Here is a 17,625-nt window from a genome sequence, read left to right as displayed (position 1 = left end):
GTATATGTTACTGATTCTAAATATAGTATTTTTTAAATTACTATGATTTATTGTTTTATTATTATTTATTGTATATTTTATTGTATTAAATTTAAAAAATGTTTTGTAATGTCTTAACATGGTATAAAAAAATATCATTGTATAGTATGATGGCAGAAACATGGTTGTAGTATAGGATGAAAAAAAAAACATAATATTTTAAAACAGTTCATGGTACTGCATAAAGGAATTGTCATCATATAATATATTTGTTGTCATATAGTGGTTATACATCTACATATTTATATACAGTCTCATAGCACTGAATTGTCTCCATAGCATAGTATGGCACAGAAGAACTCATAGTATTTTAATCCTTATTAATATAGTGTGGCACAAAACAACTTTATAGTCAGTAAAAGTCGGCATAAAAACGACAAAGAAAGAACATTAACAAACCTTTTATTGAAACAAAGACAAAAAAAGATCGTTGAAACATTTAGAGAGAATTAACAAATTGAATATTTACATCTTTATGTTATGCTTTTCAGTGTAACAAGTCTCACAGTTTTCTTCCTGTTCGCTCCACGTTCTTGTCTGTACACGTCAGACTGTTCAAGCGGCAGGAAAAAAAGCATCTGCACAGCCGAGAACAAATACCGTCAGCCTTTCAGTCGCGCAGCTGGATTGTGCGGCTCTGTCCCTGCAACAAAAGCTTCGGGGCGTCCCGTGTGGAACGCCGCAACACGTCACCTGAGCCGAAACAGCCAATCACTGCCTCGCAAGCCTCTCGTGACTCCCATCGTGCACCGCTCTGGGAGTCTATGACACAGTGAGATCCCACTCATCATCTTCGATCTCGTCTTCACGAGCAGGAAACTCGTTCACCTGATATACACATCACACATGTTGTTTACACCAAACACACATAATCATCATCATCGTCAACCGGGAACAGGTGAGTTTACCTGGAGGACTTCGTCGGCGTGATCGGCTACGAACTGATCCGGGGGCCGTTTCACCTCCACCATCACTTTACCGTCACCTACAGAGACAGAGTGATGACTGACAGGCTGCATGTACACAGACAGCAGCAGCTCAAAGACTCAGGGGAGGAACTACTGTACCTAGAAGTATGAGCAGTACTGCGGAGAAGGCCTGAACCAGAGCTCTCTCTCTGACCAGCCTCTGCAGTTTACAGCGTCTCTGGAGGACAACAGCTGCAACATCTGGCCCTGAGGGTGGTGAGCGGGCAGGAGAGAGAGAGAGTTTAAATCCTCGTCTGTATGCAAATGTGTGTGTAAGCAAGTGTTTCCATCGGTCAGTACGTAGAACCTTAATTGTTAAACACGCACTCGTCCAGTGACAGCTGGGATAGGCTCCAGCACCCGGGAGGACAAGTGGGTACGGAAAATTAATGAATGTTTCGGTGGTTCAGAATTACCAGTTTGGGCCGAGGACTGGGCGGTATGACCAAAAATGTATATCATGTTTTTGACAGTATCACAGTATTTATTTATTTTTTTCATGCACAATCATGTTTTCACAACATTTTCTGCTGCTTGAGAGAGGAATTAATGCAGTAGATTGACTAAGGATGGACTATTTTACTGTGATGATGAGTAAATACTGTGGAATGATTCCACACTAGTAGTAAAACAGGTTTGCACGGCCCCGTGTTAGCGCTGCCTGCTGATGTGGAAACCCAGGGCATTTACAGCTCGGAGATAAATCAAACAAAACAAAAAAAAATATGAAATCGATAAACGGGGACAATGACGTTTTCTTTTATTTTGACATATTTATTCATATTTAAATCGCTATGTCTGTAATAGCCGTCAATAGCAGCGCGACTGGCTACCGTAATAACTGTAATGTGCGCGCAGCATTTTTTTCTCATTGATAAAAAGCTAAAATCTGGGACATTTTCTGGGACAGTTTTAGTCGGGGAACAGGTCAACCTGAGGAAAAAAAAAAAAAAAAACCCAAACAACCGACACGCCACCTCTCGTTCTGCTGCTTCATTTCTCAGACAGTCCTACCTTCACCGCGCGTCGCAGTGACACAGTCGCGTGTTTAGAAGTGCTACATTAGAAATGGTTCGGTCGCAAACAGTGTCTCGAGGCACAACGTTCTGTTATCTCATATTAAAAATTTATATCATGATGAAAAAAACCCCACTGGTATTCGATATGAACCGTTATACCGCTCAGCCCTTTTTGTGACCACCTAACAACAGGTTTCTATTTCATTAATTTGCAGTTTTCATTCCTATAAAGACCTCACCTGTGCAGGTGAAGCTTTCCTCCAGCACTGCTGCTCCCCTGCTCGTCTGTCTGTGCTGAGGGAAGGAGACCTGCATCAGGCAGCCGAACCTCAGCCTCCTCCGAGTGACTCCCCCCTCCTCCTCCACCTCATCATCATCATCATCATCATCTTCACTAGCGAGATCCTTTAACTGAGGAGGACAGACACAAAGCATAAATCACCTGCGCTCACACGCCCTCGCCCGGATGAAAAGGACGACGCGGCGCGTTCCTCACCGTGACGATGTCAGAGGTCCAGCCGTTGAATCCCAGGCAGTGATTGGCCAGTTCCAGGCAGCGGTTGTGGCTCAGATGTTGGCTGCTGCTGGACGGGAAGTGAGGAGTCTGCTTAGAGCTCAGCCTCACCTGAACACAAACAGGTGGGTCTCAGGTAATCACGCACAATGTCAGCGATTAATCGATGTGTCAGAAAGGCAAAAAGCGCACACACGGGTGGTGGTGGTGGTGCGCCGCGGCTTCAGCCGGCATGCGTGAGTGCTGACCTTGAGCGGAGAGCTCTGGAATAGTGGGCGCCCATCGGTGAGCCGCTGAGCCTTCGAGGCCTGAGCTGCGGAGTAGAATTTGATGAGGGCGTAGAAGCCGGGCGGGTGGAGGGGAGCGTTAGGAGACACCTTCAACAAGTAGAGAGGACCGAAGGACGAGAAGACGGCAAACAGCCCGTCCTGACAACAACAAGTGAATGTGTGACAGGCGTGTGACGTTTTTACCACGTGGCTATGTTGTGTGTGGTCTTGTGTGCTGGTAGTTGTACTCATTGTTTAGCTCTAGGTGTTGTGTATTTTACGTGTTTTATGTAAATGCATGCTGCCTTTAAACTGAATAAAAAGAAAAAAAAACATTAACAACTTTGAAGTGGTTCAGCTTGGACTCACATAGATCTGAGCCTCTGTGAGAGACGGCTGGATGTCCCACACAAACAGAGTCTTGTTGTTCTCCACAGGAACCCTGAACTCCAGGATGTCCACCTCCATCACACCTGCACGCACACACGTTCCCAGAAATGTACCTTCAAAACTCTCCAGACTCGGCTTTTTTTTTTTTTTTTTTTTTCGTGTCAGCTCAGACACGTTTACCACACACACACTACGACATTTCAGAGGAAATGAGGAAATGAAAGTTTAGGCAATCAGCAGAGCGGACTCGTTTCACAACCCGGAAACAGCTGTGATTTCTCAGCGAGATGTGGGCTGAACACGAGAACAAGACCTGGATAATGTAATTTATTTCAATGTAAAGGCACAACATAATGGACGTTTAACAATAAAAATTAAAGTAGGGAGTAGTTTACTGTAATGTTTGTTCTGTTTATCGTTATTTGCTCCTTCAGAAAGTTCCTTCGTGATTCATTAAGTTCTATCTTATCGATAAAACGTATTACAGCTGTTTGAAAACTAGGAATAGTGTCCTAGGAACGGTGCCTTTCAGACTAGAAAGCTGACGTGAGGCAAAACATGAATATCCATCTGTCCGCGTTTTAAACTGCGTCAACTTTACTCACCGACACAAAAGACAACAACATAACAACCATCGGACTGGATTTACCGCGCTTCCGCTAATGGGCGGAGTCTGCTGCGGCAGCCAATGAGGAAGCAGAGTGACGACATCTCTAAGGGACCAATCAGGGGGTTCTTTAACACAGCTTTACCAAATTGAATAAATGATTTTTTTTTCATGATCGTTTCATCAATCAGTAAAAAATACATAATTCTGCAACTGTATTTATATAATTACAACAACAGCAATACTACCTCTATTAACCCTTTCATGCACGAATTATAAAAAGGCTCAGTCAGGATTTTTTTGTTTTTATTTATCTTTAGGTATAAAAAGAACAAATTATTATTGTGTGTTTTTTTTTTACACCAATTATTAACTTTAGTGGACTATGTGCACCTTTGCCAAAAAAAACTCCAATTTATTATGATAAAAAAATATTTTTATTTCGGTCCACTCAAGTGGACATCGTACATGAAAGGGTTAAAGCTAATAATAACAACAACAACAATAATAATAATAATAATAATAATAATAATAATAATAATAATAATAATAATAAGATATGTTGTTATGCTTATTATATTATTAAAATAATATAAGGGGTTTTACAATTAAAAGCCTTACAAAGGAAAATACAAACAAAAAGTGAATACCTGTTGCCTCCAGCTGTTCAGCCTGCTACGACGTCATAGAGTGTTTCAACAACTTGAAAGTGAAAACGAGGCTGTCAGTCAAATTCCAGATAAAACGCACTACAGGGAAAAAAAGGTGCGACGGAGCCCTGTGCATGTGTAGTGTCCATGGATTTTAGAAAGAATGTCTTTGCTTTTGGACTTTCCGCCGTTAGTGTATTATTGGTGCGTAAAACCACATGATCACGCCCATTGGTTGGCCGGTGAAGTGGAGAAAGCTGCCTGTGCCATGCCACTCCCTCTGCCGTTTGGAGAATGAAAGTGAAGGGACTTTCAGAGCAGGAAGAAAAGAGAGAGCGAAAGCTGGTCATTCAATCAGTGAACCGTTCATTTCGTAATCAATGAGCCGATAACCTGATCACTTTGTATTAATCAAAAAAGAGTTATCGTTGTAAATGTATTTAATAAATTAATTGCTTTGCAATTGATGAACGAATCACTGTAGTTAATAAATTGATCTCTCTATAAACAGGTTTCAAACACGTATATATATATATATATAATATATATTATTATTATATATATATATATATAATATTATATATATATATATATTATTTTTATTTATTTATTTTTTTACAGCTCACAGGCCAAGAGATAGATACTATACTATACTATACTATACTATACTATACTATACTATACTATACTATACTGGAATTTCTCTTCATTTTCTTAAATGTCCAGTTATTTCACCATATTACCGTTAATTAAATGTAAACATTTTCATCATATACTTGTGCTTCTTTGCACTAAAACAAAGTGAAATATTTGGAGTTGTTATTTAGAGGTTCTTTATACGCTATTGTGTTACTGTTCTTGTGTCACTTGTCTGGCCCCTTTGAGATTAAACTGTATGTGGCCCCCCAAACTAAAATGACTTTGACACCCCCGAGCTCACTCTCTAGTCAATAAACTGTAAATCCATCCATTTGTACAGTTCGAATGCCCGAACTGTGTGGAAAGCGCGAATGGAAACAAATTTGGAAATTTTGCCTTTTCACTCCGCCTCTTTTCTGTTTCCTATTCATGTTAAAATACCTCCGATCAGTAACAGCATGGTAGAAACACAGACACTCAGCTCAGAATCTTCATCAACTCTACTATGTTCACCATGTTCACCAAGATGGGTCTGTTCTACGTCCTCTGCAACTCCCTCACCTTTGCACTCTGCAGTGATTGGCTGAGACTCTACAATCAACTGAGCAGCAGCTCTCTTACTCTCATTGAGAGCATGGTGAGTACAGACTTCAGTACTGGACAAGCTGTCTGAGATGATTTTAGAGTTGGTGTAACCCTGCTGCTTGAAGTGAGGTGAAGTGAAGTATGATGTGGTTAAATGAAGTGTTCATCTTTCAGGGTGGTCCGATCACTGATGATGAGTGTCGCGTTCCCTTTCCATACAAACTCTACAGCAGCGCAGCTAACTCTGAGGTAAGCAGTTATTTGGTTGATCTATTGGTTGATCTATTGACACTTCCACTGCTTTCATCTCATGTTCTGTACCTGTGTGAAAATCACCTTTTAACCGGCTGAAATGTTGTTTGCCTCCCCCTCTCCAGGTAGAGTCTCACAAACTGGTTTTCATCAGAGACACTCTGAAGCTCATTTTAGATCTCTACCGCCATGACAACATCTCATCCGCTGGCTGGGACACCACCAAGACCGATCACTTCTTGATAAGCATCGACAGACAGATAGACGAACTCAACAGCTGCGTGAGTTGACAGTCACTACAACTGTTTTCAGTGCTTTTAGTTTAGCCGAGACTGAGATTTTAGACTCTACTTATTTTCAGAGCGCATCAACTCCTTTCAGTGCCTTTACTGGCCATATGAAACTTGAAACGTGCTAAAGCTATGACATCTACCGCCACTTCAGCTCCTTTTAGTGATAACACTCCTCCCACATTGCAAGTGTTACTGGGGTCTCACAGGACTCACACTTCAACCCCTTTCACTGATGCTTTAAATGAACTCAGCCCTGAGTGATGAAGTGGAACCATTGTATGAACTGCAACTTCATCCCCTTTTAGTGCCATCCCATCCCGAACCATTCATTTTATATGTTCACCTCCAGGCTTCACTACGAACACAGAAAATTAACCTCAGGTGTTTTTTTTTGTCCTCAGGTGTCGACACAGAGGGTAAACAGAGAACTGAGGAGGTACTTCAGGAAACTGAGAATGAATACCCTGCAGAGCATGGTGAGAACAAGTAGTGTATTACTAACTGCACGACTCTATATTACTGTACTTTTGTGTGTACTGACTGGATTTTTGTGTATGCAGGACGGCAGCGCTGCATCCTGGGAGTTGCTCAGGCAGCAAACCAAACTGCACCTGCAGCAACTGGATCTTGTGGTGGCCTCCATCAAAGCCAGGAGGGGGCGCTCTACAACAACCCGACGGCAGTGTTAATGCAGCGTCTTTCTGCTGATTCTGTCTTTTTATTTATTCACTGATCCGGTTTTAATTACTTTTATTTATTTATTTATACTATTTATTTATTTATATTATTTATATTTTTATAGTTATTTATATTTATTTTTTTTACTTTGAATTGTAACTCATCGTGCACAATAAAGTCATCCCTGCTGATCACAATCTGAATCAGATTTCCCTTGTTTTGTAAAGCCTTTTTAATTGTTTAAATGGTAATTAGTAATTATGTGAACTAAACTAAACACAACAGTCTGAACTTCTTCAAAGGATCTGAGGTTGGCTCCCTGACTCATTCAGTGCTGAAATAGCATTAAGTCCTATGCTTACGTTGCTTACTTTTACACTCACTAACATGAAGGTAACACAATGTTGGCACTGGGCGAATGAGGTCGTGTGAAAGCTTTCAGAAATACAGAGGCCCAAACATAAAGTTTGTGATAAATGAATGGTAAGCAGGGTCTTTTATTTGATCTGTGAGTTTGCATCATTTTGGATTTGAATGATAAGAAAAGTGTCTAACACAAACAGAATGCAGTCTATACATTAACACGACATTATGAAACTGTAATGTGTAATATGACTATATTATAACAATCTTAGGTGACTTCTTCTTCATCATCAGGAGAAATCTGACTGACAGCTCAGGATGACTTCATAGCATTCCCATAGCATCATCAGTCACAAAACTGATTAAAAATTGAGTTCTTCGGAAAAAAAAAGTATTTCACTGAGCCACAAAACAGAAAACACATGGCTCGTTTTAACAGGAAATCCTCAGTCATACGACTAACGTGCATGTAATCAACAAATTTACAGTGATTTAAAGGAGGCTTAACCAATCTGTCAATGGAAGGGTCAAAGCATCAGTCTGATCAGTTCAGCTCTTCAACACTGTCTCCATGGCAACGTAGGCAAGGGCGTGGCGCCGCCTAGTCGCACGGCTGGACGTAGTTTGAAGGGAAGAAGCCGTGGTTGCCGTTAAGGACACCCTCACACCAGCCGTCGGCGTGGCGATGCGTCAGGTAGATGATGTCACCTTCCGCGAGGGACAGGTCATCGGGCTTCGAGGCCTCGTAGCTGTACAGCGCCATGACTGGACAGAGAGAGGAACAGGAGTTAGAGCCTCGACCTATGGAGGAAGAGCTTGCCTCTATGCCTCTAAGTCTGAAGCGTTACCTCTCTCCAAGTAGCCCGGGGGTGCATTGGGGTCGTAGTCCACTGGAGGAGGGACGGGCGGCATGATGTCATCAAATCCTAAGTCATCAAAGAGCATAGGGGGCGGGGCTGGGACCACCAGATCTAAGGGAACACAACCAGTCAGGTCCGTGGAGGCGGAGCTCCAACAGAGCAGGTTCTGCGTGTGCTGATGCAGTAATACTGTTATACTACTCGGACTAAACTATAATTACTACTACTACACTAACAGTTCTACCTCCACATTGACTAACTCTCTATCACTAGCTCCAAGTTGTCTTACCCAGGTGTTCCAGACGAGCAGGTAAGCAGAGCCGAGGTGAAGAGGAGGAGGAGGAGGAGTGGGGGCGCAGGGTGAAGGAGGAAGAGGAAGAAGGGTTAGGGGCACTGGGGGGAGGGTAGGATGGAGGAGGGGGGATCATGACTGGCACACAGACAGAGAGAAGCGGAGCAAGTCAGAAAATCAGAAGGAGTGAGCATCCGTCTTCAATCGCAATCTGTGATCACTACGTCAGGACTGACCATCGCACGATCTGATTACTAGTAAAGTTAGAACGTTCCCAAGCAACCTCGCTGAAGCCTAATATTAAAAAGTTGCTAAAATCAAAGATTTAAACAGTTTTTATTCCCGTTATTTCCACCTGACTTTCCTGCTAAGGAGTCGAAATTATGGGGAGGCGTAATCGAACCGGATTCGTTGGATCCCTCTGGAGGTTGCTGGAAATCGATGACGATGAAATTAACAGAGATCTTGAGCTCTTCTGAACCGATATGGCGTTCAAACTGAGTGGTGGTATCGCTAAGAGTCGTAAAACTTGGGGGTTTGGAGAGAAGAGGCTGTTCGCAACACTACCTGGTGTCAGTGTGGATATTGTACACTGATATTACTGTTTCAGAGTTCATCTGTTGGACCATTTAATCTGCCTGTCCTGTATCACCACGGTGCGTACCTTCGGCATTGTGTGCCAGGAAGTGGCAATGCTTTCACAGAAAGACGTCTGACCAAAAACGCTACGACGCACCATTTGTAGCAGGTAAACCAAGCTAGCTGGAACCACACTTTAAAATGCGGTTATTGCAAGTACATGCTACGTGGTGTTGGATAGATACAGAAATCTGATTAGAAACAGTGCAAACAATATATCCTGTTAACTTTTATAGGTATAGTTTTTGTGTAACTGATGTTTGCTCCATTGGCTTAAATTACTAGCTAAACCGCGGCTGTTGCTAGTTTAAGCTAATGGCCGTTAACCAACAATGACTGTTGCTATCATTAGTTTTTTTTTGTTTGTTTGTTTTTTACTGCTTACATAACGGAAGCCTACTGGTGAAGAAATCAGTTTTATGCTAAATGTATATGAGAGATTTTACAGGACAACCAACCCTGTGACGTCACCGGCCACAGTATAGCAAGATAGCGGCACCCATGCTAAAAAACATATAATGGCCGCCGTATTTTTTCCTTACAAGCTAATATTTGTCAGTTATCGTTGATAAGAGCGGTACTCCGTCTAAAGAAATGCGCTTTACTTGATTGAGTGCTTCATTTCCCCTTTAGGTCCCCTTTAACGTTCTCCAGCCTGACTCTTGCTGATTTACATGAGTTACTATCGGACGATAGCGTGGCCCTCCAACAGCTTACGTGATTGGACAGCGGGCAGGAAGAGGGAGCGAGTGTAGCGGCAGCGAGAGGCGGGGCCTGAGCGGACCCTCAGAGAAACAGAGCGAGCAGCGGGGGGCGAGCGGCGGTGGCGACTCCTCCTGGATGGGAGGGTCACTGCAAAGACCACAGAGAAAGGCTGAGAGAAAACACCACCAAAGAAGGAAACACGAGAGAGAAGAGATACCACAGAAGAAGAGGTACAGGCTTAAATTGCTCAGTTATGCAGTTGTCAGATTTCAGTTGGCAGCTTCAGCCTTGGCTGTATGGAAGTGTGTAGATGTTGCCCATTAACAAATATCAGCTGTTTCTTGTGATGTCAACATGAGAAGTGATTCTGCAGTGAATATATGTAACAGTCGGTAAACGTCAGTAATAACCAGACAGCTCAGTATTAAAGAACGGTACCGTCTACTTCATGGTTGGGTGGAGGGGGCGGGGCTGGCAACTCCGAGCCATCACCGGGCAACGGCGGGAAACCGTCGTCATCAGAAAGAGGAGGGGGAGGAGGAGGAAGAGTGGGAGGAGAGAAGACAGTCTCCTCCACCACTAACCAGGAGGGAGGAGATGTGATGTCATCATGATGTCACTAAACAACAAATTTCAACTGGTTCCCATTTAACAGGTGCAAGTGTTTGAGGTTTATGGCAACGAAGTTAAAACATCATTACAATAAAACTATAAACCAGTATTGTTTGCAATGCAAATATAGCAATTCAGTTTAGTTGTCACAGCAACATCTGTGGATGTAAATCATTTGGAATTTCTTTTGTCCGCACCTGTCTCGAGGCTGAGGGGCGGGGCTAGGGGCGGTGGTGGAGGAGGAGCGCACTGATTGGCCAGAGCTGCTGAAGGTGGAGGAGGCGGTGGAGGAGGAGGAGCCAGGGCTCCCATGTCTGCTGAGAAATCAGGAGGAGGAGGTGGAGGGGGGATGGCGGAGGAGCTCATGACCTCATCATCCTGTGGTAACATCTCAGTCAGAGGAGGGGGCAGGGCGTCATCCAGGAGTGCTGTGATGACGTCACACCCAGGTGGAGACTGCAAGGTTGCGGGGATAGTGGGTGGAGCTACGGGTCTCCCAAAACTGGAGCTGGAAAGATCGAAAACAACATGGCTGCCTTTGGATTTCATTTCTTTAATTTCTGAATAAACTTCACTTTTTTACTTTGCCCCAGCATCTTGTTGATGTATTTTATCGTAACTTAATTTAACCTCTAAAAAGAGGTGGGGGTGCTTGAACATATACTACAGGCTGTATACATGTACTTCTACAAGCCTGACAATAAAACGTAGAGCATAAAAAAACCCAGTGTTGCAATTGAGGCTCGGAAACTGAAGTCGGAATAGGAACTGGAAGTGCTGAGGCTGGTTCTTACCCGCCAGCAGAGGGCGCCACTGGGCACTGGACCGGCTCTGGAGGCTTGTTGGACCTTGAAATGCACAAACATGAATGCACAGTCAGCCTTCTGGTTACACAAGAGAGAACAGAAAGTGGCATCAACAGAGTGAATGAGGACCTGAAGGAGGTTCCGTGTTTACGGATTGATCCAGTTCTGTCCAACTGTGTCCCAGAGACCTGGTGGAGGACACACAGAGACCAGTGTTAGCAATAATACCGCCTCCCAGGCCTCAGCGGCTCTAATTAGTCTCTCCAAACATTTTCCCACGGTCAACAAAGACCCCCGGCTCACTGTGTGTGTGTGTGTGTGTGTGTGTGTGTGTGTGTCCGGGAGATTTAGAGTTATTCGGGTTTTTTGGTAAATGAGGAAGTCAGTGTGAATTGGAGTCCTCACAAAGACAGAGGAATGAAGTTGTTGTTGGGTGAGAATTTTATAAAAGCACTTCTTGTTTTTTGTAGCTGAAGACGCAGAGAATAAATATACTTGATTTTAATATCTCCCAGGGTGCTGTCACACTGCAGATACAGGAACAACCAACTCACAGAAGTGTTAACACCAGGGCGTATACAAGTGAGGTCGTGAAACCAGCTGCAGTGTGCAGGTGACGCGATGAAAGCAACAAATCAGACGTGTCAGTTCCCAGTCATTTAAGGCGGCTTAGTTTGCAGCAGTGTAGTGCAGTCTACTGCAGAATATACACTGTCCAGCCAAAAGTGTCACAAGACTTATTTCCATCCAGTGTTGCATTCATCTTCACTGTGTAAAGCCTTCTCCAGCACATCCCGAAGATTCTCAATGGGGGTCAGGTCTGGACTCTGTGGTGGTCAATCCAAAAAAAAATCCATTGATGTGATAACCTGGTCATTCAGTATATTCAGGTTGACCTCATTCCTTGGACATAACGTTGCTGGACCTGGACCTGGGCAACTGCAGCAACCCCAGATCATAGCACTGCCCCCACAGGCTGGTACAGTAAGACACTAGGATCATGATGGGGCATCACTTCATTTGTCCTGATGCCCCATCACTCTGGGTAGAACAGGGTAGATCACCAGACCACATGACCTTCTTCCACTGCTCCAGAATCCTGAATCTGGATCTTTATGCTCCCTAGCAAACTGAAGCCTTTTTTCCTGGTTAGCCTCACTGATTAGTGGTTTTCTTGACACTACACAGCTGTTCGGTCCCAATCCTTTGAGTTGCCTTCACCTTGCACACGTGGAAATGAACTGACTTTCACTATTAAACACAGCCCTGAGTTCTACTGTTGTTTTTCTTCAATTTGATTTCACCAAATGTTTAAGTGATCGCCGGTCACGTTCAATCAAGACTTTTTTCCGATCACATATTTTCCCCGCTATCCTTCCCGTTTTTAATAAAGCGTTAGACAGTTTTTAAGATTTAGCAGTTTCTGCTTCAATCTCTTTAGGTGTCTTCTCTGGTTAATGCATGCCAAAGGTTTGAGCTTTCTCAAAACTAACTGACATCTTTTCCACCACCATGGGATGCGTCTTTCAACATTAAGAAATGAGAATCATGCATCAGTAAGGGTTAAGTAACTTGTTACAAGCTCAAAGATGATGGCCCATGCAGTATACCTATTTGCTTAGTTAAATCCAGGTGGCGACGCTTTATTTTGGCCAGGCTGTGTATATGAGTCTGCAGGGCTTTGACACTGACAGGAGGAAAGCGTCCGCCTGACAAATCTGTCACGTCATTTCTGCTTCTGCGGTTCCTGCAGCCGCCGACACATCCTGTTCGGATCCTCAATAGACTCTAGAATGAAGCTTCACTTCTGCTTTAGTTTGTCTCTTCTGCTCTGTGAGCCCTTTTCGTAATGCTGATTCGACAACGAAACTTCTTCAAAGGCAAAACTGAAGCAACTGCTGCGCACCATAAACACACGCTGTGTCATTTTTAGCATTTTTAACCGACGTTTGGTACTGGCGGCTTGGGTGAGTTTCAGCAAAGAACACAAGGGCGCTGACACACCAGTCGAAGGATCGCGGTTACCTTCATGCCGTGGCCGACCTCGTCCAGCTGCTGGTAGTTGATTGGTCGGCGGCTGTACGGTGGGCGGGGCTGTACGTTTGTAGGAGGGAGGATCTTGTGGCTGCGTGGGACTCGCCTGACTGCCGTGAAGATGCCGATCTCCCTCCGAGAAACCTTCTCCTTGTGCATCTCCACTGTCTGAGGACGGAGGACATATTGAGGACAGATTAAAGATTAGGTCGTCAGATACATGTAAACTAAAGACAAACTTTAAAGAGAATTAAACATACCAGTGATAACAGCGATTGATACGAAATATCAGAAATGGTCATTATTGCTTTATAGGAAGCTGTGTGGATTAATTAACAGATATCTGAGGGACAGAACAGATTCACGGCTCTGCTGCTCAAAAACAAACAATTTGCCCTCCCTGCAGAGCGCCTTGTTTACATGTTGGGCAGCTCTTCATCTCAGCAGCAGCAGCAGCCGTAGTAGTTTGGGAAACAGAGCGCACAGAAAACAGAGGCTCCATTCATTCATTCAGTTCATTCAGTCGGTCCACCACACACACACACACACACACAAACCTTTAGAAGTGTGTCTCAGTGCGAGGAGCAGATTCTCTTTAATAATGTCGTCACACAGATCAATAACCTGGTCCTCACAAAGAATGACACATGTTCTGTTCTCAGTACTAAGAGAGCGGAAACATTAAGGGGCCCACAAACTGTTAAATCGTGACGGTGGTTTTTAACACGGCGATCTTAATGAAGGTCAGATATCTAGAAACAAACACCTTCTTTCCACTTCCTGTAATGATTATACAGCTCCTATTATTTATTTATTTTTTTAAAGAGTTCTCGATTCAGTCCATCAGGCCGCCTGGCTCACCTGACCAATCAGGTTGATGGAGGACTCCATGTGGCGTAGCTGGGTGGTCTGAGCGTCGAGCAGACTCAACACGGTGTTGGCCAGGGTGCTGATCTGGTAGGCGACGCTGGCCAGTGACTGGGTGGTGAACTTCTTAGTTTCCTCCAAAGCTTTCAAGCTGCCATCGCCTGCTTGATTCTGACGAAGGGGAAGGGTTAACTTAGTTTAGCATGAATACAAGACACAAACCGACAATATCAGCGAAGGTTAGCAGAGCCACTAACGACAAAGTGAAACTTTTTATCATCTGTTAGCTTAAATACTGAGAACAAAGAGAACATTTTATTTCTAGCTTAGGAGAAAGACTCATGTAGTAGTGGTAGTACATGTACGTTGTATTAGTCCTAGCACGTAGTTATTGTAGTGGAGGTACTTGTATGTAGTGGTTGTAGAAGTATCTGTATGCAGTTATTGTAGGAGTACGATTATGTAGTTATTATAGTACTAGTAGTTATTGTACTAGCAGTCAGTGCATGTAGTTGTTGTACTACCTGGATGTAGTTATTGTAGTGGTAGTACCTGCATGTAGTTGCAGTAGTAGTACTAGTATGAATTTATTGTAATAGTAGTACCTATATGTAGCTGTTGTAGTAGTACTAATATGCAGTTATTGTAGTAGTAGCACCTGTATGTAGTTCTTGTACAACCTGAATGCAGTTATTGTAGCAGTACAAGTATGTATTACTGTAGTGGTAATACCGGCACGTAGTTATTGAAGTGGTAGTACCTGTGTGTAGTTGTTGTAATAGTACTAGTATGCTGTTATTGTATTAGTATCACCTGTATGTAGTTGTTGTGGCAGTAGTCGGCCACATTCAGCAGGTTGGTATAGTTTTCCCGGAGAGCTTTTCTGGCATCCGGAGCTTCTTTCAGAATCTTCAACACTTCCTCGTTGACGTTCTGTTCCTTCATGTTTCTACTGAAGCTGACACTGAAGTCAAAATCAATCAATAACCAAATAAATAACCTTCAGTATCCTCTGGAGGAGCTGACCAGTTGACCTAGACTAGACCAGACAACTTGTTCTCGTTGTGTAACTTAACAGAACTCTTTTACTGTGGCCACAAAGTTCAACTCAAGCAGAAGATACGATTTTACTTTTACTGAAAGTGTAAATTAATCCACATTAAATCTGATGTCACACTGAGGATCAACACAGCACAGTTTAATACTGCGAATCAGTCATAAGCTGATTAAACTGTAGAGGAAGTAAATTGTGAACACTTACCAGAAGCTGCAGAAGAAGAACGTTTGGGTGTTGAGAGCTCTGATGAAGTCTCCGGCTCTCACTTCACTCTGCAGCCCCAAATTTCCTCTGTTTCTTCAACCTGCTGCAAAGATCCTCTCTGTCTGACAGATAACTCACCCCACCTCTACTACCGGAACCGTCTCATGCACAAAAAAAAATAAACAGCTTTCGGACTCTCATGGTGCGCTCAGTTTTAGTATCCACTGACACGTCAGAGTGAGCCTCTTGCCGGTGTTTGCAACTCTGTGTGTGAACCTGTTCAGTGTTCACCACTTCCTGTTTCACATCAGCGTGAGGACGCTCTTGATAAAGAGCATTTAGTCATTTCTATTTCTGCCAGAATGTCCGAAACTTTAGCAACCAGAAAGAAAAAAAATAATTAAAAACAGTAAGTCGGCCAGAAAGCTAACAGCGCAACAAAGTCCATCAAGAACTACTTAAATTAAAAAGTATTAAAACCAGACGATACGTGTTATCTGAGTTGAACTAAAGCTGCTGCACCGTTAACGAACCTCAGTAGTGAGTCTTCAGCGCCATCTTCTGGTCAGTGTGAGAATTACACATGAGAGACTGCATCAATATCAAAACAGATGGAGGAAGGAAGGAAGGAAGGAAGGAAGGAAGGAAGGAAGGAAGGAAGGAAGGAAGGAAGGAAGAGTAGTAGCGGTGCAATTGTATGATCATATCTTACCGGCTGCTCTCACAACTCACATGCTGAAATGTGAATAGGCGTACAAGCAGGTGAAGAAACACCAATGACACAAGCATACACCAGAGTACTGTTTAATTATGTTTATTTTAAGAAAAAACTGACACTGTGCTAATTTTTTTACATCTGGGTTTGTTCATCTCCAATGAAACTGAAGAACCAACAAGAAAACAAACATTTAAACTGATTGATTGCATCACACAAACAGTTCCTCGCTGCTCGGGGTAACCAGACATCACTTGTTGCTCGGGGCGACCGGGTTCCAGGGTTGTTTCCGTGGACCCCCGTCTTTGTCTTTCTTGTCCAGAGGCTTCAGGTGGCAGGACAGCACCAGGTCTCTGAATAAAGACATAAACGCACGCACATCAAGGACCAGCAGGGTCACAGAGAGCAATTCAAAAAACCAAGAAGGCTCTCAAACATCGTGAGTTCAGATATTTCCAGATCATGTCCTAAAAATCCTTTACATATCTTGAACCAAAAGCCTATAAAGGCCCCTAAACCATATATTAGTTCACAGTCACCTGAAATGCCTTGAACTCCCAAGAGAAGTTCAGTGAAACCCTCGAGACCTTAGAAACAGTCTCCAGGACTCAGGGACACTCTGACCTGGAGCTCCTTCCATGACCTGGACCTACCTGAACTGGTCGTAGGACACCCGCTGGCTCACGGCTCTCAGTTTGGCTTCATTCTCTCGCTCGTGTCTCCTCTCAGAGTCCACGGCCGCCTGCAGCTCCTTCTCCAACGCAGAGAAGTCAATGACATCACGCTGTGACGTCGCCATCACCTGATGATGTAAGACAGGTAGAGTAGACAGGTAAAACGCCTGTTTAACAGGCCATTAGTTGTGCTGTCACATTTCACCTTTTTTTCTAGCAACATATAGATTAAGATTTAGATTAGGTTAAAAAATTACTGTAAAAAAAAAAAAAAAGGTGTCTCAGGTGTGAGTTATTGTTAACTCAGGCTGGCGTTGAACAGTAATAGAGAGGGATGTTGTTAACAAGAATCAAGTCAGCAATTGCGGTAAACTATAAACGAAACGGGACTTTTATAATCTGAACCAGAATCCACCAAACCACTTTTGTTTTTGTTTTTTTGCGTTTGGCCTTTCCCAGCCACTGACTGTACATATACTCCCAGCACATGTCCCGTAAATACACAAGTAGACGCGCAGAAAAAAACGGACCGCAGCCAACTGTTCTTCCAAAGCTAGTTAGCTCTCAGCTAACCTCCGCAGAGCGGACTACTGTGATTTCCTGCTAGCTCCTGTTAGCTAATGTTAGCTTAGCATGGTAAGTGTTTCAAACAGCTCACCTGGGGTTAATCCGCTCCTCGTGCCGATGTCCCTCTCAATTCAGGTGTGTTCAAGTGCTTTTAGTCTTTTGGAGAGAAAGAAACAACAAACCGTATCCACGACGACGGGCTGAGCATGCGCAGTGAAGCTTCTCTGAAAAAAGCTTAGTTTTGTGAAGATGGATAGATTTAGTTTAAATAAACATATGACAGCACCGTGATCAGAATACATGCTCCCTTTTCCGTTTATTTATAAT

At 43.4% G+C, this 17,625-nt stretch overlaps 4 protein-coding genes across 6 annotated transcripts; 1 reads left to right on the top strand and 3 right to left on the bottom strand.

The window, feature by feature from the left end:
- Positions 1–424: 424 nt before the first annotated feature.
- Positions 425–4,603, bottom strand: rdm1 (RAD52 motif containing 1). 2 transcript variants are annotated; one of them, XM_047572106.1, is made up of 8 exons: positions 4,457–4,603; positions 3,179–3,282; positions 2,789–2,968; positions 2,523–2,651; positions 2,266–2,437; positions 1,107–1,214; positions 948–1,024; positions 425–867 (listed from the first exon to the last, which is right to left on the bottom strand). In XM_047572106.1, the coding sequence occupies exons 2-8, from the start codon at positions 3,275–3,277 to the stop codon at positions 802–804; spliced, it is 831 nt and encodes a 276-aa protein (XP_047428062.1). In that variant the 5' UTR covers positions 3,278–3,282; positions 4,457–4,603; the 3' UTR covers positions 425–801. The 2 variants fall into 2 exon arrangements, with proteins under 2 accessions (XP_047428062.1, XP_047428061.1); XM_047572105.1 differs by lacking the exon at positions 4,457–4,603 and adding an exon at positions 3,805–3,895.
- A 981-nt stretch (positions 4,604–5,584) lies between these two features.
- On the top strand, positions 5,585–7,100 carry ifnphi1 (interferon phi 1). The gene is made up of 5 exons (XM_047572952.1): positions 5,585–5,732; positions 5,855–5,929; positions 6,058–6,213; positions 6,627–6,701; positions 6,786–7,100. The coding sequence occupies exons 1-5, from the start codon at positions 5,601–5,603 to the stop codon at positions 6,912–6,914; spliced, it is 567 nt and encodes a 188-aa protein (XP_047428908.1). The 5' UTR covers positions 5,585–5,600; the 3' UTR covers positions 6,915–7,100.
- Positions 7,101–7,369: 269 nt separating this feature from the next.
- Positions 7,370–15,591, bottom strand: abi3a (ABI family, member 3a). Of its 2 annotated transcripts, XM_047572950.1 has the most exons (12): positions 15,343–15,591; positions 14,895–15,045; positions 14,076–14,252; positions 13,206–13,382; positions 11,310–11,368; positions 11,169–11,222; positions 10,572–10,882; positions 10,201–10,341; positions 9,775–9,909; positions 8,416–8,556; positions 8,115–8,237; positions 7,370–8,031 (listed from the first exon to the last, which is right to left on the bottom strand). In XM_047572950.1, the coding sequence occupies exons 2-12, from the start codon at positions 15,024–15,026 to the stop codon at positions 7,868–7,870; spliced, it is 1,614 nt and encodes a 537-aa protein (XP_047428906.1). In that variant the 5' UTR covers positions 15,027–15,045; positions 15,343–15,591; the 3' UTR covers positions 7,370–7,867. The 2 variants fall into 2 exon arrangements, with proteins under 2 accessions (XP_047428906.1, XP_047428907.1); XM_047572951.1 differs by lacking the exons at positions 8,416–8,556; positions 9,775–9,909 and having other exon boundaries at positions 15,343–15,587.
- Positions 15,592–16,140: 549 nt separating this feature from the next.
- Positions 16,141–17,522, bottom strand: ccdc103 (coiled-coil domain containing 103). Its single transcript, XM_047571938.1, has 3 exons — positions 17,390–17,522; positions 16,711–16,859; positions 16,141–16,410 (listed from the first exon to the last, which is right to left on the bottom strand). Exons 2-3 carry the CDS (start codon positions 16,854–16,856, stop codon positions 16,308–16,310), a joined length of 249 nt encoding a protein of 82 aa, XP_047427894.1. The 5' UTR covers positions 16,857–16,859; positions 17,390–17,522; the 3' UTR covers positions 16,141–16,307.
- Between the last annotated feature and the right edge of the window lie 103 nt (positions 17,523–17,625).

Source organism: Mugil cephalus, chromosome 20 (assembly GCF_022458985.1).
Source record: "Mugil cephalus isolate CIBA_MC_2020 chromosome 20, CIBA_Mcephalus_1.1, whole genome shotgun sequence".
Lineage (NCBI taxonomy): Eukaryota > Metazoa > Chordata > Actinopteri > Mugiliformes > Mugilidae > Mugil > Mugil cephalus.
The sequence above is the reverse complement of the archived record's forward strand: the minus strand, read 5'-3'. Positions and strand labels throughout refer to the sequence as shown.

Excerpts from the sequence above, each read along its gene's own strand:
- rdm1 (XM_047572106.1), bottom strand. The coding sequence starts at position 3,277 with ATGGAGGTGGACATCCTGGAGTTCAGGGTTCCTGTGGAGAACAACAAG. Across the intron at positions 2,438-2,522 it reads GGACCTCTGACATCGTCACG|TTAAAGGATCTCGCTAGTGA; the intron begins GTGAGGAACGCG and ends TGTCCTCCTCAG. Across the intron at positions 1,215-2,265 it reads GGAAAGCTTCACCTGCACAG|GGCCAGATGTTGCAGCTGTT; the intron begins GTGAGGTCTTTA and ends CACCACCCTCAG.
- ifnphi1 (XM_047572952.1), top strand. The coding sequence starts at position 5,601 with ATGTTCACCATGTTCACCAAGATGGGTCTGTTCTACGTCCTCTGCAAC. Across the intron at positions 6,214-6,626 it reads TAGACGAACTCAACAGCTGC|GTGTCGACACAGAGGGTAAA; the intron begins GTGAGTTGACAG and ends TTTTGTCCTCAG. Across the intron at positions 6,702-6,785 it reads TGAATACCCTGCAGAGCATG|GACGGCAGCGCTGCATCCTG; the intron begins GTGAGAACAAGT and ends TTGTGTATGCAG.
- abi3a (XM_047572950.1), bottom strand. The coding sequence starts at position 15,026 with ATGAAGGAACAGAACGTCAACGAGGAAGTGTTGAAGATTCTGAAAGAA. Across the intron at positions 13,383-14,075 it reads CCATCAACCTGATTGGTCAG|ACAGTGGAGATGCACAAGGA; the intron begins GTGAGCCAGGCG and ends CTCCGTCCTCAG. Across the intron at positions 8,238-8,415 it reads TGCTCGTCTGGAACACCTGG|ATCTGGTGGTCCCAGCCCCG; the intron begins GTAAGACAACTT and ends GTGTTCCCTTAG.
- ccdc103 (XM_047571938.1), bottom strand. The coding sequence starts at position 16,856 with ATGGCGACGTCACAGCGTGATGTCATTGACTTCTCTGCGTTGGAGAAG. Across the intron at positions 16,411-16,710 it reads GTGTCCTACGACCAGTTCAG|AGACCTGGTGCTGTCCTGCC; the intron begins GTAGGTCCAGGT and ends GTCTTTATTCAG.